This window comes from Candida orthopsilosis, assembly GCF_000315875.1.
Source record: "Candida orthopsilosis Co 90-125, chromosome 5 draft sequence".
Classification (NCBI taxonomy): Eukaryota; Fungi; Ascomycota; class Pichiomycetes; order Serinales; family Debaryomycetaceae; genus Lodderomyces; species Lodderomyces orthopsilosis.
Window position 1 is genome coordinate 782,370 of NC_018298.1, and position 17,222 is coordinate 799,591.

The 17,222-nt window shown below is 36.8% G+C and overlaps 4 protein-coding genes and 2 non-coding genes across 6 annotated transcripts; 1 reads left to right on the forward strand and 5 right to left on the reverse strand. All coding sequences in view use genetic code 12, as the record gives it.

Moving 5' to 3' along the window:
* Window positions 1–255: 255 nt before the first annotated feature.
* Window positions 256–2,784, reverse strand: CORT_0E03580 (Osh3 protein; the record flags this gene model as incomplete). The annotated part of the gene is made up of 1 exon (XM_003870028.1): window positions 256–2,784. One exon carries the CDS (start codon window positions 2,782–2,784, stop codon window positions 256–258), a length of 2,529 nt encoding a protein of 842 aa, XP_003870077.1.
* A 667-nt stretch (window positions 2,785–3,451) lies between these two features.
* Window positions 3,452–4,792, reverse strand: CORT_0E03590 (hypothetical protein; the record flags this gene model as incomplete). Its single annotated transcript, XM_003870029.1, has 1 exon — window positions 3,452–4,792. The coding sequence occupies one exon, from the start codon at window positions 4,790–4,792 to the stop codon at window positions 3,452–3,454; it is 1,341 nt and encodes a 446-aa protein (XP_003870078.1).
* A 642-nt stretch (window positions 4,793–5,434) lies between these two features.
* On the reverse strand, window positions 5,435–5,524 carry CORT_0_Gln(TTG)_71. The gene has a single exon. It is a non-coding gene (tRNA).
* Window positions 5,525–6,127: 603 nt separating this feature from the next.
* Window positions 6,128–7,555, forward strand: CORT_0E03600 (hypothetical protein; the record flags this gene model as incomplete). The annotated part of the gene is made up of 1 exon (XM_003870030.1): window positions 6,128–7,555. One exon carries the CDS (start codon window positions 6,128–6,130, stop codon window positions 7,553–7,555), a length of 1,428 nt encoding a protein of 475 aa, XP_003870079.1.
* A 392-nt stretch (window positions 7,556–7,947) lies between these two features.
* On the reverse strand, window positions 7,948–12,504 carry CORT_0E03610 (Cdr3 transporter; the record flags this gene model as incomplete). The annotated part of the gene is made up of 1 exon (XM_003870031.1): window positions 7,948–12,504. One exon carries the CDS (start codon window positions 12,502–12,504, stop codon window positions 7,948–7,950), a length of 4,557 nt encoding a protein of 1,518 aa, XP_003870080.1.
* A 4,367-nt stretch (window positions 12,505–16,871) lies between these two features.
* Window positions 16,872–16,942, reverse strand: CORT_0_Gly(GCC)_72. The gene has a single exon. It is a non-coding gene (tRNA).
* Between the last annotated feature and the right edge of the window lie 280 nt (window positions 16,943–17,222).

The following is a 17,222-nucleotide window of genomic DNA, read 5'->3' on the forward strand; positions in this document are numbered from 1 at the left end:
TCAGAAATGTTGAGAATTTTTGCGGTCCTCGTACTTTGGAGAAAACCTTGTTTTCATAGAGTATTGCTATAGTATTAGCAGTCTCACTGTAATAATTAGTAGTTTGCACAAAAAGGCATTTGGTGTATGTGAGTGCCAACATTAAATAGCTATAAGAATACCAGACTGATTCACTAAACAGTAAAAATCGTTATTTTTGAAATCTAAGTACTTCTGTAATGTCTAAATATTCTAACTATGCTATACCAAAGACTATCACCACAATTTGACCAATCCCTGCCAATCTTGCTTCTTTCTCCTGTTCCAATAGCTGTTTTCTCCGGTGATGAATTCCCATTTACCTTCATCAACAGGTTCATCATTACCACCAACAAACCGGAAAAATTGAGGAACATGTTCAGTACCATTTTCCTCCATCTGTTTTCGTCTCACACGTTGGTCTTGTTCAAGTTTATTCTTTAACTCTTCGGCTTTATCAGCATCACCTTGTTCATAGGCTTGCAAGTCAGGTCTTAATCTTGAATCAGTTGGTGGAATGAATCCTTGCTCCATTTCAGTGATTTTGTTCAATGTTCCAGCAAAAGTGGTGAAACCATATTTCTTTTGATAGTTGGGCAACAATTCGCCAGCTTGCCAAATGCTCTTTTCGGTTGATTTTGTTTTGAGAATGAACTTTTCAGTCCAGTTTCCAGAAACAGTGTATGGCAACTCTTTCTTTGACTTGTCAAAGGCTTTAACTTCGACTCCCTCGGATCTTCCACTCCACATTCCACCTTTTGCAAATTCAGCTACTGCCTTGTACCCTTTGGATGACTTGACAGTGATTGTTCCATTTGGTTCAGCATATGTCTCTCCTGCAATGATATTTTTGATCATGGTTGTGGGTTGAGTCCAGGTAAACTCCTCGCCACTTAACTTATCCGTTAATACAACCACTCCTTTTGTAGTTACTTCGGATTGTTTACCCCAGAATTTCTGAGATGGTGACAATGCAAAATCCATTGTCCAATTATCAGTATCAACGTGAAAGGCAAAAACAGGAGGTCTATGACTGACTTTCTCCGAAACCAATCTAAATCCAAGATCTTCTCGTACCAACTCGTATGTCTCACCCAACAATGGAGTGAATGGTTTACGTTTATTCCTCTCTTTTGCCCTCTGTGAAGAAAGTGAACTCAATGCAAATGAAGCAATCCTTAAAATCTTTTCTCCGTTATCTCCCTCAAAATCTGATTCTACTGCATTGGTAACAATTTGAGGGTATTCAAGCATCTCTGCAAACTTTTGAAGCACTGTAGTGGGTTCATTGTAGGTAACCGGCATGGCAATCGTTGATAAATCTTTTCCAACATTCTTTCGGACAAAACTGAGTAATGATGGTGGTGAATGTTTACAGTTTGGTATATCTGAGTTCCGGGAAACTGGTTCATGAGGTAATGGGTACAAGCCTTCATCACTGGCAACTGTTGGTTGTGGCAATTCTTGCTTGTTTTCTGTACTGCCTTGTGTTTGATCAATAGGAGCGACTCCTGCTGCAGAATGTTGAGGCTGTTTCTTGTCAAGGTATTCATCGTCATCTTCCTCCTCATCTGATGAGCTTTCTTCTACTTCCATATCCTCATCTTCTGGTTGTTGCGCATAACCTTCATTGTCGAGGAAGTTGACTCCGTCATTGTCAAATTCTTCTTCTGCATCGTGATATTCTGACGTGTAGACGGATTGCAAATCGCCGTACGAACCTTGGCCATCTGAAGACTCTCCAGATTTCCTGCTGATCAAGTTTAAGATGTCTTGGTGGATCTCCCCGACTAAAGGCGAAGGATTTTCGAGCCTTAACTTGTCCAATTTTTGTAAAATGATGTTTAGCTCAGTAGATGACTTAAACGGGGTTGGTGATTTAGAAGTCACTGTATTTGGACTATCCTGTCTCTTGATAGCATTGAAAGCATTGACCCATGCGTTGAAATCGGCTTGATTTATTGCTTTCAAATGCCATACCTCCATACCTGAATCGATAATAAACTGTCTGTTGGAAGGATTTGCAGAAATGATCGCTTCCTTCACGGGCATTTGACCCCTCAATTTGTTATCATCAACTTTGAAATAAGATAAGGAGCCCCTCTTTAAATTTAACACAAAGTAGCGCTTGACAAATCCTTGCAACTTCTTTCTTCTCTTCTTTAACATGACACTTTGCAAGACTTCTCCAGCGAGAGAATTGTCGGTATTATTATCAAACACTTGTTGATCATTGTGCTCGATCTTTTCCTCTTGTGAAACATCAGTGGCTATCACGTTCGCAGAAAACTGAACAGATTTGGCAATAGTTTTTGAAAAGGAGTTGTCAAATACAAATGCAAACATTCCTCCTGTATCAGTGTGGAACTTTCCATGAACCAACTCATTGGCAATCAACTTGTTGTAGTTTTTGATCAAAGAAAGATCTGATTCTCCAATTGAGGACAAAGTAGACGTTCTTGATTTTGACTTGTAGACATCATTCGACCTCTTGAATTGGTTTACTGAGGCCGTTGACCCTGTTCTTGCTCTTAATTGTGGAGGAGCCAATTCACTGGAAGGTGCACTTTTCTCCGAAGCGTCAAGGGAGGACTGAGATGAAGCAGTATCGTCTCTTCTTTGATAAAATGAGAAATTGATTGACTTCTTCAAAGGTTTCACCTGCCAATCGATAGTGGAGTTCTCTGGGGCGTTAATCCATTTGATTAAGAAATCCTTGGAGTGGATCTCCAAAGTTTCCATTGAGGACTCTGACGAGGCGGGCATTTAGCGGAGGGTGGCTTGTGGATGTTTGCTAGATGGATTCAACGACTTTAGAAGGGTAATGCCAATGGATTGGAAATTGTGGAGTTTGCGGTGTAATGTTATGCTAGGGGGTGTTCAAAGCTCAAAGGTGTTTCTTGCTATAGTGGTTACTGTCTGAAGTTGAGCCTCAGCACCTAATAGTCATGAAAAATATTGAGATTATTATAAATGGAGAAAAGTTTGGAGAGTGATTTATATACCTTTTCCTAAATTAGACTACATATTGGAAATTCAATCACAAAAATTTCAGTCTCTCAGTTGGGGAAGCGGTGAGAAAGGTTTTTTTGTTGGTGAGAGTCAACATCGGAAATAATGCGTAAAGGGCAAAATAAAACGTGTGTGGGGAGAGTATCTAGTCTAAATTAATTTAAGGAGAGACTAAATTATAGATGATTCGTTGGATCTATATGCTCTTCAATTAGTTCAACTAGTAATACACAACAGTACCATAGATTCCTATATGACGTATTTTCCCAAACGGTTGTGTTAAGCAAAAAAATCACGAGCGAAAAAGTGAAAAAAAAAAAAACGCACATGCACCACTTAATTCCGTCGCACTAAAGTTGTTCTCCTGTTCACAGTTTTTCACCCCGACAGTCGAGATATATTAGATCTAAAAAATTCTTACTTACAATTTTAGATTAAACCTTTCTTCTGAGCTGCTTCTTGACTCGAGTTCATATAAATCGGAACTGAAATCATCACTGTGCATTGCGCTAGGTATTGTGTTTCCAACTCCGACCCCCCTATTTCTAGAAAAAAGCATAAATTGTAACTGCTTTCTTAAACTATTGATCATCATTCTCTGTAGATTCATATCTTCTCGCATCATGAAATTGTCATTAACCAAATTTTTAATCATATTTTCTTGATCATTAATCTTTGACCTGTTCATAAATGGAATTAGCTTTTCATTGATCTCAAATTTGAGACGATCTAGTTCAAAGTTGAGATAAATAAGCTTATCTTGGTCCTCTCCACCAGAGTATTTGTTAATTTCTTCTAAGCCTTCGTTGTACCCTAGGTTTGTCACTTTGCCTTGAATTATAGAATCCAATATTTTATGTAGTTGTCTTTGTAGAAACAGATTTTCCAGCTCCAAACTAATCATTCTTTCATTCATTGTTGTGTAAAAGGGTAGAAATTGATTCAATTGACAGTTTCCATTTTGAAGATGTATTTCCAAAGAGGTTTCATTTGAACCGACCCATTTGCATCCAATCTCATGTGCAGGACACTTTACTTTGCCCATTTTCAAGCAATTTTCCTGATGTTTCGCCATATTTTTTTCTGGTATCGAATCATTGCCACATAACTCACACGTTTTGTAATTGTACAAGCATTCGTGCTCAAGATGCTCCTCTTCATTTATCTTAGTCAACTCTGCTTCGCAAAACCCGCACTTGAATATCTTGTGTATACATTCGTTTGTTTCAACATTTTTGAAAAATCTTCTCTCAACAATTAAATCACATTCTTTGTTATTGTCTCTTTGGCCACCACATTTTACTCCTGTGTATGGACATAGTTCCGTTACATGGTGATCAATTTCCCATCGGCTGCCAGACCAGTCACATCCACGTTCACTGTTTAAACAGTACACTTTCAAGTCATCGACTAGGTTGGTCACAATTAGTGGTGTGGGGAATAAGTCATTGGTATTAGCTGGGTCAATAGGGGTTCTATCAAGGGGGCAATGGCCAGCAGAGTTATTGTTGGTCCCATTCCTTAAAGATTTCACAAATTCCAATATACATTCTTTGCAAAAGGTGTGTCCACATATCGTTGTTAGTGGAGTTATGAACGGCTGTTGGCAAATGGGACAGTTTAGATGGTCGGTATTTGTCTTGTATTTTAAATTTCGTATATCGGGCGTGGAATCGTTGTCCACTAAGTTGAATGATGTCGAGTAGTCTTTGATAGCAATGGAGTCGTTGTATTTAGTTTCTACTGTGTCTACCTCTTCCATACTTGATTAGTGGATAAAAGTGGAGAATTGTGATAAAATAAATCTCGGAACATTTTTTTCTGTCTTTTATCGACCGCGGAATTGTTCCAGAATTTATAGTCCGATTGGTAATACTGATTTGACGCAAAGATATGAAAACAAAGAGAAAGTAGGATTACAAACAAGGAAAGCTTTTTTAATTTAAAGAAGGGTAATATTTTTGTAGTGAGTGTTTCTCATTCGAAGCTGTAAAGTACTCTTGTGAAAATCAGGACCACTGATGTAGAACATTGTGGACAGCATCGATAATACAAGAAGTAAGAGAGTTTTTGAACCTGTTGCATGTAGATTATTGACAGCCAATTCAGATGGAATCGAAACTTCTGTACGGTATAAGCTCTTGAAATTATGAATATCTAAATTTTTGTTCGAGATTTACCAATTATATTTGTCACTTGACTATTTTGCAAAAGATTCATACAAAAAAATCTTTGCAATAATTTGTAATTTTTCTGACTTTTGATACCAATGTAATCTAGACATTCTAATAACTAAACATAAAAACCATGTACTCTCGATACCAATGTATATTGAAGGCATTTTTTAGAAAAAAAATGAGATGTTTTTGGTACATTTTGAACTCTCTAAAAAAGCAAAAAATAAAGGTCCTAACCAGATTCGAACTGATGTTGTTCGGAAATCTGACAAATGTAATCAAAACCGAAAGTGATAACCAAGCTACACTATAGGACCACTACACCATACTAGGTGTTCTTACATTTGAAATCGCTAATATTAGATACACCAGCTAAAATCTAGTCACATGACTATATAGAGGAATAATATGAATGGCTTTTATAACTTTCTCAAATCCTCCGTTCCTGTTAAGTCAATCCCAGTTGCGAAGATCTTATCATTCAAAAATGAGGTGAGTATGAATAGAACCTAAATTTCAGATCAACTAGTATTATAACCTTATTTATTGAAGTACCTCGGCCAACTGCTATAACACGCTCCACGTCAACCCAATTCTTCGACTAGTAATTATGCCTAATTAAGCCTCCTTCTGATTTACGAAGTGGTTGCAAAAAGATTTAGTACTTTAAAAAGTCATAAACACTTCCTGTCACAGGAGATTACTTATTATTTGATAAGAGCAACTGTATGTGGGAAATTGCTATCCAATTCACTAAACCTCGCTCGAATTAGGGTAGCGCACCGAGGCAGTGTCTCATTTGCGCGACGCTTGTGATTTGTTCCAAAGAATTTTTTTTTTTTTTTCACAAATTTTATGTCTTTGAATTTCAGCGCGTATTCGACATAATAGTCAGACAAAGAGACAGTTGTATTTCAAAGATGGTGATAACAAGGTCAAATGCTAGATTGATCAGGTTTGTGGTATTTGCCTTGGTCTTGATTGGATGCGGGTACCTTCTTACTAAAGGCTCATCGTATGAGCCGCCACAAGTTCAACAACTTAAACAGCAAGGAGTTGATGCTTCTCAACTTCAACAACAACAACCAGCAGCAGTAGCTGCTGCTCCAAAGCTCCAACAACAACAGCAACAACAACAACAACAGCTCCAGAAACCGGCTGCTCAACAGCCACCTGCACAGCAGCCACCAGCGCAAGCTGACACAGCCGGTGCAGCAAAGGCGGGAACTCAAACATCAGGTCAAACTCCAAACTTGCCCTACACACCCAAAAACATGGGTCCATTGGCCAAAGCATTTCTCGGAGAGGACAAAAAGACACCACAATATATTCCGCAAAAAAACATTGATCCATCTACTTATTCTTCCAAGGATAAAATCAAGGCTGCATTTGTTGGTTTAGCTCGTAATCAAGATTTGAATGGGTTCTTGGAATCAATCAAAACCATTGAACAACGTTTCAACAACAAGTTTCATTATGATTGGGTATTCCTTAATGAAGTTGAATTTAGTGAAGAATTTAAAACAACAATTTCCAATGCTGTTAGTGGTGAAGCTAAATTTGGATTGATTCCTGCTGAACATTGGTCGTATCCAGAATGGATTGATCAAGAGAAAGCCGCATTTGTCAGAGAAGACATGAAAGATAGGAAGATTATCTATGGAGATTCAGCAAGTTATCGTCACATGTGTCGATTTGAGTCAGGTTTCTTTTGGAGACAGGATATTTTGAAAGATTATGAATACTATTGGCGTGTTGATCCTGATGTTAAGTTGTTTTGTGATATCGATTATGATGTTTTCAAATGGATGAAGGATAATGATAAACAATATAGTTTCACTATTTCCTTACCAGAATATAAAGAAACCATCCCAACATTATGGAAAACCACTAAGGAATTCATCGATAAGAACCCACAATACTTGGCTCAAAATAATATGATGAATTGGCTTAGTAACGATGGTGGCGAAACATACAATGGATGCCATTTCTGGTCTAATTTTGAAATTGCTAGTTTGGACTTCTGGAGAAGTGATGCATACAAGGCCTATTTCGAGTACTTGGATAAAGCCGGTGGATTCTTCTATGAACGTTGGGGTGATGCACCAGTACACTCTATTGCCGCTGCTTTATTCTTACCCAAGGAAAAAATCCATTTCTTTGAAGATATTGGATATTATCATGTTCCTTTCACTAATTGTCCTGTTGACCCGCAAGTTAGAGAAGAAAGAAATTGTGATTGTGATCCAACTAAGGATTTTACTTGGAGAGGGTATTCTTGTGTTAATAAGTATTACAAGGTTAACAATTACAAGAGACAAAAGAATTGGGAGAAGTTCACTGATTAAGGAGGAGTTAGTTACAGAGACAGTGAGGTGAGGTATTGATAATTTTTAGGTTTGCTTTTCGAGCTTTTTCAGTTTACGTTGGGAAAGAAGTTTGTATATGTGTATATGGAAGCAATTCGGAGATGAATAATCACTTTTTTGTTCAGACTATCATCAATATACTCGTGTAGGTAAAATTTAAGAGCAGTCAGAGATCTACAATGCCTCCATTTGTGAAATAAAAATCAACGTGGGTATAAAATATGTGTATATATATAAATACTGACTAAGATAACCATTTTCAGAAAGAAAATTAATCTAGCCAAATATTCTGTAGATTGATTTTAAATTAATTTCCTAAGTGTACCCGATGGTAGCACCTAAGCCTAAGATGCTATTCTCCTAGATCCTCCTTAAGCTTGATCATTATATCCATTGTAAATGGCGAATTTTGAAAACCAACTATTGTTCTTTTCTCTATTTCCCTTGGGTACTCTGACCAACCAATACAAAAACACAGTGGCAATCATATTGAATGCAATAAAAGCAATGAAGATTCCCACATCACGACCGAAGTTGTGAATGGAAATATCGATACTTGCTAAATATTGATTTGTTTTGTCCATAGCACAATATTCACAACTATCAGTGGCTTCTGGGTTAGTTAAATAACCACCAGCAATGGAAATATAAGCTCCCATGTAGTCTTTGCATTTTTGAACACCCGGTTGTTCAGGTGGGAAGTGTAAATATTCACGTTGAGAACATCTGATTCTTGAATTACCAACACCAATTGACAACATTGCTGATATAAGGTAGGTGAATGGATTGCAACGATAAAGGAAAATCCAAAAACGAGGCATGAAATCCTTAGTGGCAATAACACCGCAAAATGTCATACTAACTGTGATGAGGAATGAAATGATGTTTGCTGCATTATCAGCCAATTGATTAAATGAAATGCACAATTGGGCCAATGTCGAACTGTAAACAAACATCAATGTCATAGCAATCCACATCAATGCTCCACGTTGTTCAACAGCATCTCCAGCATTACGATACATACCAACAGGATAGTACCACACAAAGTAGGAAATGGCAGCAGCAGCAACTTGATAAGGAATTTCCGAAGTGATTTGAGCAGCAATAAATGCTAACCAGGAAAACGTTCTTGATGGATGTTCTCTTGCTTCGTACAAGTCACGTTGAGTAACAAACATGGGGACATACTGTTGTGCCAATGTGGTCATAACCACAAATAACATGAATATTGACAACATTTGATTTTGCAATCCTTGAATGGAGTTTTTTGACTTGAAGAAAGTGAACCCGTTAAACATAGAACATAATATGGCCATAGCAAACTTGGAGTAGATATAAGATGGGGTACGCCAGTATTGTTGGAACAACCGTTTCAAAACATAGTAATATTGTGTCAAAAGTGGAGCTGCATATGTTCTCTTTGCTTCTTTTTCATCACTCCACAATTTCTTTGTTGATGGTGTGGTGGTACCACTAGGTGCATGTCCATATCCTACTGCCCCAGTACCCATTTGTTCTAATTCATCCAACTCCTCTTGAACAGCACGATACTCTGGTGAATTTTTCCACACTTCAAAGTAATCTTTGTTGGCATTGGATCCAGGGGCAGCACCAATCACATGCAACATCCATTCAGCTGGGTTTGCATCGGCTGGACATTTAGGAGCACCATTACGTTCAAAGTAGTTGATCAATGTTTGACATTGGTAACCAAATTCCCCAAAGTAAACCGTTTCACCACCACTACGAAGAAACAATAATTGATCGAATTCTTCCAACAAGATTGATGATGGTTGATGAATAGTACACAAAATGGCTTGACCGTGGTTGGCCAATTTTCTAATCAATTTGCAAATTGACCATGCCGTTTGCGAATCCAATCCTGATGTAGGTTCATCCAAAAACAACAATAATTTGGGTCTAGCCACTAACTCAACAGCAATGGTTAAACGTTTTCTTTGCTCCACGTTTAATCCTTCTCCTTGAACACCAACAATGGCTTCCGCATAAGATTCCATTTCCATCAATTCGATAATCTTTTCCACATATTCATTCTTTTCAGCTTTGGAAACTTTACGCGATTGTCTTAAATAAGCACTGAATCTTAATGCTTCACGCACAGTTGATGTTTCCAAATGCAAATCTTGTTGTTGAACATAACCAATCAGACGTTGGAATGCATTATCTAATTGACATCCATTAACCATTCGGGAGCCAGAAGTGATGACACCAACAGTCAAACGTTCACTCAAAGCATTCAATAATGTTGTTTTACCTGCACCCGATGCTCCCATCAATGCTGTAACTTCACCAGGCTTGACCCAACCATCAACTCCATTCAAAATGGTCCTTTCTTCGCCTTTGATGTGTAACTTGTAGGTTAAATCACGCCAGTGGAAGACGTTTGATGTTTGCAACAATTTACGATCAACATACTCATAGGAATCAGTTTCATCACTCAATTCAGTTGATCCACTAAACTCCAACGCCTTTTGGTCTTCCATATAAGCTTCTTCGTCGTCCTCATATGCTTTCATGTTCTTGGCATGTCTCCTTTTGAAAACCAAAATCTCTCCTTTGGATTTGGCCGCTTGACTGTATTGAACAAAGAACAACGTGGTGAAAAACAAGAAAATGACAAATGCCAATAAGATACCAAAGTTTCTCCATGCATGTTTCCATTCATACGTGAATGCCGTTTTGATATATAAATCACCATCAACGAAATTGGAGCCTGGAAGTGCTGCAAGTGTTGCACAAACAACAGAGTTGCCAGTTTTTGGGTATCCAAACCCCAGGGGCACAAATCGAGAGCATTCAAAAGTACGGCCATGGAACTCATTAGCGATAAGTGCTTCATAAGCATAAGACAATGGATTAATGTAGTGGATCCATTTGCACCAACCAAGCATGTATGTCACAGGAATGGCAAACCCGGTGAAAGTACTCATGGCATACAACAACAACGATGAAGGAGTCATTGCTTCAGCCAATGTCTTTGTGAATGCACCAATAGTTCTAAACAAATGAGACATCATCAACGTTGCAAGAAAATTAACCAACAAATAAAAGAAAAAGGCTCCTGGTTCACGTTTAAAATTCACCATGAAATAAAGAGCCAAGTTGAAACAGCAACTACTGATAATCTTTAATGGGAAATCAGCTAATATAGATCCTATTGCATCGGCCAACGGAGGATACAACGCATACTCACGATGTTTTTGAACAATTGGTCTAGTTTCATAAACAGTGTAAATTTCCAATACTGATGAATAGGAGTTAAACAATAAAGCATAATACATAACGGCAGTACGGTAGTAAAACGATTCAGTATTTGGTTGCAAATTGTAGAAGACCGATGCCAAAATTAAACTCATGGCAACATTACCAAATATTGTCAAAATTGGGAACGATGGAGCACCCTTCATTCGATCAAAGTTTCGTTTTATAATATATCGCACTTGCATAGGTAATGAAACCGTGTATGGAGATTTCTTGTTGGTATTCTTTGACTTTTTGGCCTGCATAGCTTCGAAGATTTCTTGCTTTTGATCATAATTTTCACAGTTGTCCAAGTACTCATCGATTTCTTCCAATAGAGCTTGTCTTTCTGGTGATCTTCTCCAATAACGATAAAATTCTTTAGGAGTACGGGGCACAATCTTTTCGAATCCTGGCTTCACAATACGCTCAGCAGGGTTGGTAATCGAAGTAAGGAAATCGGGTGTAGTTTGTCTTTCTTCGCAAACAAACCCCATTTTTTGGAAGTATGCTGCTGCACGTTGACTTGAACCGAAAAAGATTTGGTAACCTTCATACATGACAATCACTTTATCAAACAAGTCGTAGGCGTCTTGTGAACATTGGTAAATGGCAATCAAAGGCGTATCATTTAAAATGGAAGCCGATGTTTTCAAGGAACTGATAAATTCAAGAGCAGTAGCTGCATCCAACCCACGAGTTGAATTATCCCAACACTGAATTGATGCCTGCACCAATGAAACTTCAGCAATGGAAACTCTTTTACGTTCACCTCCAGATACTCCTCGTACGAAATCATTACCAATTTTAGTATTTTTTGTATGCGATAATCCATAAGTTGCCATGACAACATCAACAAGATGTTTTGCGTATTGTTCACGAGACACATCAAGTGGCCTGTTTCTTGGTGTCTTCATCAATGCGGCGAATTCCAATGTTTGTCCAACTGTCAAGTATGGGAAATGGGTTTCAGTTTCGGCACAATAAACAACTTCACCTCTTAAATTTTGCTTAATTTCTTCTGGAGTAATACCGTCGTAAGAAATGATGGATCCATCAGCAACATTGAATCCATCAGTATGACAAGCAATAGTTTTGAGAAAAGTTGTACAACCAGCTCCAGGTCTACCTAGCACAACTGTAACTTCCCCTGGTTTTATCAATCCTTCCATTGGTTTCAAGATGTCAAAAGTGTTTTCTTCCTTCTTATTGGTAATTCTGTTGATTGTATTTCTAGCATACTTGATGAATCCATTAGATACAGTAGTTTGATAATCAGAATTGACAGCATCACCATAAACGCGCAAATTCTTATAAGCAACACCCAATTTTCCTGGTTTGTAATAATCAGAATCACTTTGGTATAACCTCCACATATTCTGGACATATCTCTTGGAACTGAAACTGGGGGAATTTGGATCCAAGGTTGGATCAGTCTTGTCTAAAAAGGGATTGACTCCATGAGGTGTTGCTGCTGTAGCATGTGATTGTCTAATATAGCTTTCATCAAAAAATGACTGTTGTTGTGTTGTTATAGTTTTAGCTAAATGATGAATTTGTGCAGAAGCAGATTTGTTGAAACCAGAATAGTATCCATAGTATGGTTGTCCCTCTGGTTTTTTTCCAGTATAGTAGCCATGATACGGCTGACTAGCTTGTTGTGGCATTTTGGAGATATAGAAATATTAGCAAAAAGTAGCAATATTGTGGTTAGTTGTTGTTAAATATGTCGTCTTTAATAAATGGTGAGATTTGGTTGCAAAGTGGACTCTGTCTATGTATTATTATTATGTCAGTGGAAATCGTCAGATCTGGGGGGGGGGGGGGAAACAAAAAGAAAAGAATGTAAAAAACGACAATAATAATATTGTTTGGTGATGTATTATATGCCGTTGTCGTTAGACTGATGGTGTGATGTAGTCTGACAGGTGGGTATAAAGACTTAGTCCAGTGAGATTGGAGGATGGATTCGGTGGCAAATAGAGTTTGTATTTGCTCCCCTATATTTGTCACCTTTTGCAAATAGAAAAAGAAAAAAGTGCTGTCTCGGTTTTTCTTCCCTGCGTATGATGATATCTCCAGTTGTTCTAGATCTAGTTGTTTGATGAGAGCGGGTGTAGTAGTTGTATTGTGTGATGTGTTAAAACCTGTTGAAGATGCGGTTGTGTTGTGGTATCACTTATTTTGTTATAGTTTGTAGGTGGTCACACCAGTTGCGTAATAGAAGATATATATAAGATGATTTACTGTTATTTTTATATATGTATTTGAGTATATAGAGTGTATTACTATGTAAGGCAATAACACAATATGCATATCTCTTTTGACTAAGTGTTTTTTTATTGTTTCCTTGTATAGTATAGTATACATAATACCAAAGGTATGTACGTATGCAAGTCTATTGTTCTATTTAGTAAGTAGTATGACAAAATCAAAACGACTATGTAATGAAATTTTCTTTTGTTTTGTGTGTCTTATTTTTATTTTCAATGTCTCAAAATATTACAATGAGACAAAAGAAACCTTAACAAAACAAAGCCATCATTAAGCATATTTCATATTAAAGGCTTATATTCGTAAAACTACACACCAAAAAAAGCCTACTTTCTAAATATAGATATTTGCGCCTAATCTTTGTAATCTTATGTTGCTCTCTGAATATTTTTCTTTTACTTCTTTACTTTATTCATCCTATGGTTATTGAATTATATGTAGTATGTCTGAATACTTTTGTTTATATTTGTATGTAGGTAGTGAAGGATTTATTACTTAATTGAGTAATTCCATTATATTTAATTTTAATTAATTTACTATTTTACAATTTGGTAGTACAAAACTAACTGCTATCGAGAAAAACAAAAGGCATTTTTGATTTTAAAATTTTTTTTACACCCCCACTTTGATTAACTGAAAAAGCTATATACAGTACTATTATTATTTTTCTAATTAAAGTTTTCTTTCTTTTAAATCAGGGTACATATAAATAGTAAGGCCGTATTATGTAATATCCACCAACTTTGTTATATAAATATTACATAATAACATACAGGATTTACATGTTTGGCCAAATCTTAGACGCATACATCGAGTTTTGCATAAACGACTACATCGTATGTAACTTTAAACCAGTCGGACTGTAGAAGGAAGGATTTGACATTTCTTGTCTTGCATTTAAAGCACCCATTTTCAATGGAAACTTTGGCTATATTAGAGATGTCATTGGCGATAAATCATGAGAATAAATCGTTCCATTTTTGACATCCGTTTTAAATAGGGTGTTATTATCCACTCGCAAACTCGTGTCATTTCTTACCCTTTACTGTGCTTAAAAAATGGCAGTGCGTATTATGGTCTGACAGCACCCTGGGAGGAAAAACCCCATACAAATGCAATTTTTGGACTCTTCCACTTGAAACGGGGCTTTTCCATAGCTAATAAGGCTATACTTTTACAACTTGTTCCAAAACATCCATACGTCCAAAACATCTATCTCTTGGTCAACACCCTCAGGTCCCTCAACCTTTCCTATCTTTCACTCTCTTTGTGGCTAAGAAACATGTGTCTATCGCTAGGCTTTGATGGTTCTAAGCCATAACTTGTAAGCCATTGCCAAGAAAAATTTGCGTGAGATCTCTGATTTTTGCAGTCTATTTAAAGTATGAACAATACTATCGATTGAACGGAATACAGGAAGGCTTAAAATATGTCAAACCGTAAAAATCGGTACAATTTATTTGGAGGATAAGATATGATATAATAGGAGATGTGTTGTGCTTAAGCATCTATGTAGGTATAGATCTTTAATGTACGTGAGCGTACTTCTTTAGCAAGTTCGCCGTCATTTTAACCTCGACTTGACGTTTAATCAGCATCTTTCTGATGTTTGTCTTTGTAGATCGTCTGCATTTTTCCACAAATACACAAAATCTGTTCCAGAGAGTAAAAATAACTTACTTTTTGATTTTTTAATTTTTTTGTATCAAACGTTTTTTATTTTGTTTCTCTTCAAACAAAAGATGACGAAAGAAAAACAATAATCAAAACCACATTTTTTGCTAACAACATCATCATAGCCCACTTCATTTAATACTATTGTTTTCAGTCCCTTGTATATCACACGATACACCCCCCTTTCATCTCATTCTGTTGTAGTAAAATCAGGGATACGTTTGATTTAAATGCCCCACTTATGGGTACCCATTCGTATCCCAAATCTCATATCTTTCTCTCTCCGCAATAATAACGAATTTTATGAAGAATGCAATAAATCACTAAATTATTAAAAGGTGATGATGAAGTTTCATTTGGTGGTGACCTCACCAACTACTCCGTTTTCATTCTGTGCAGTTTCTTTTTGCGGGGTTATGTGGTTTTGATACCTCTAACAGAGTCGGAGACAGAATAAAAAAAGTTTAATTTTTGTATACTAATCGTCGTCGATAAAGGGAATAATCGGGGATAATTTACAATAAAGCTGACTGCATAAGGAGGGAGAAAAAACAAACTTAGATTTGCGCGGGGAAGGAAGTGGGGCAACGGACAAAATAACTAAACGGAACTCGGCAATAAGTGGGAAAAAAGCCGAAGAAATTCTCAAATTGCAAATACCTCAAGTAATACATAATTTACAACTTTTTACTATTGGATATGGATGAATATGCGATCCATAAAATGAAAAGGTCATTAATTGTACACACACTCTCTCTTTTTCTGATTCTCGGCTCCCCTTTGACTAAATCCTTTTTTTTATTCAGTCATTTCCCCGTTTCTCGTGAGATTTACATTGTTTCAGATTGATTCTTTATCGTCTGCATTCTTATTGTTTGATAAAAGAATTAAATTTAAGGGACAGGAGGGGGTGTACTATAATTTTGTTTTCTTACATCATCTTACATTGTCCTTAACTGGGCCAGAACACAATCGAAAGAATAGATAGAGTGGAGAACAATCCAACAGTATTCACTTCAATTAATTGAACAAAATAAACTGGATACTGCTTTGATTCGATATGAGTTATGTGTTATAATGGTTATGAAGTCTCTCATTCATTCGACGCTTGATCATCTCCACAATTTCATCATTTCAATCAAATCATGCAATTATCAATGAAAAGTATACTAACCGTGTCCATATGTTTCTCTCGCGTTTCCCAATTAGGCACAAATGACCCAAATAGGAAATAAAAAATTGTATTTTCATATCTCTCTTTCGTACTTTATGCAATGCAAAACCTAAATGCATATAATTTGATCAACATTCTTAATACAAACTTAGTTACGCCTCAACCGTTACATCTCCCTTTTTTTCAAGTCACAAGAGAGTTATCCTAATTTGGAGTGTAATCCACAATTTTAAAAAATCAAAAAAGAAGGTTCCTATAAAACTACATATTGTTTGAACTCCTCTATTATTGCTTACAACTGGATACTAGTATTGGAATCAGTTGAACATGGCCACGATGGAACGGATACAAAAAATACACCTAGATTTCCTACTTAAGGCATAGCCCTAAAAGGAAAGGGAGAGAGGAAACTAACACAGTCAATTGTCTTTTTTTTAACTCTGGCTACATATATCCATAAGCAAAAGAGAGTTAGTAGACTTGAGTCGAGGGGTAGGCGATCCTCCATCTATACGATATATTGTATCGACGTTTTCACAAACCAAACCAACTATGAGTAAGCTTCCTTTGAAAACGTTTCAACTTTATTCAACCTACCATTCACCATTCACTGGTGATTCGCGTTTCTTATCCGCAATGGGAAAGATTCGATTATCGTTTATAGACAAAAAGAAATCAAACATGCAATACCTTTTCTTCTCTTCTTCTCTACTTGGTACGAAAACAAAAGAAAAAACATCTGTTCCTTCACCCCCACTAAAATTGTATAAGTCATCGAACGTTCTTTAAAATGCTTTTAAAGCATACAGACAAGCAGCAGACACTTCCCGCCACAACCTACACCCCATTTACAGCTGACTTCGATGTAGGAAAAAAAATTAAAGTATTTCCTGGGAATGGGAAAAAGTTAAATGCGCAAACCCGGAATCGAACCGGGGGCCCAACGATGGCAACGTTGGATTTTACCACTAAACCATTTGCGCTTGTTATTGAAAGATTCAACTTTAGGGAATTAATACTGTGCCTGGTGTCACTAAATTTTTCAACTTATTGAAGCTTTGCTTCTTGTTTATTAATGTAGACGGTAGTATAAATAGCAGCAATGATATTACGAACCACTGAGACACTCATTCGCATGTAAAACTTGTTGCACAGATATTTTCACCAATATTTTAGAATACAAGCATGCAAATATTCGAGGAATAATTACTATGAGATGAGGGAATATCAATACCCGAAGATATATCTGGGAGAGGTAATTGA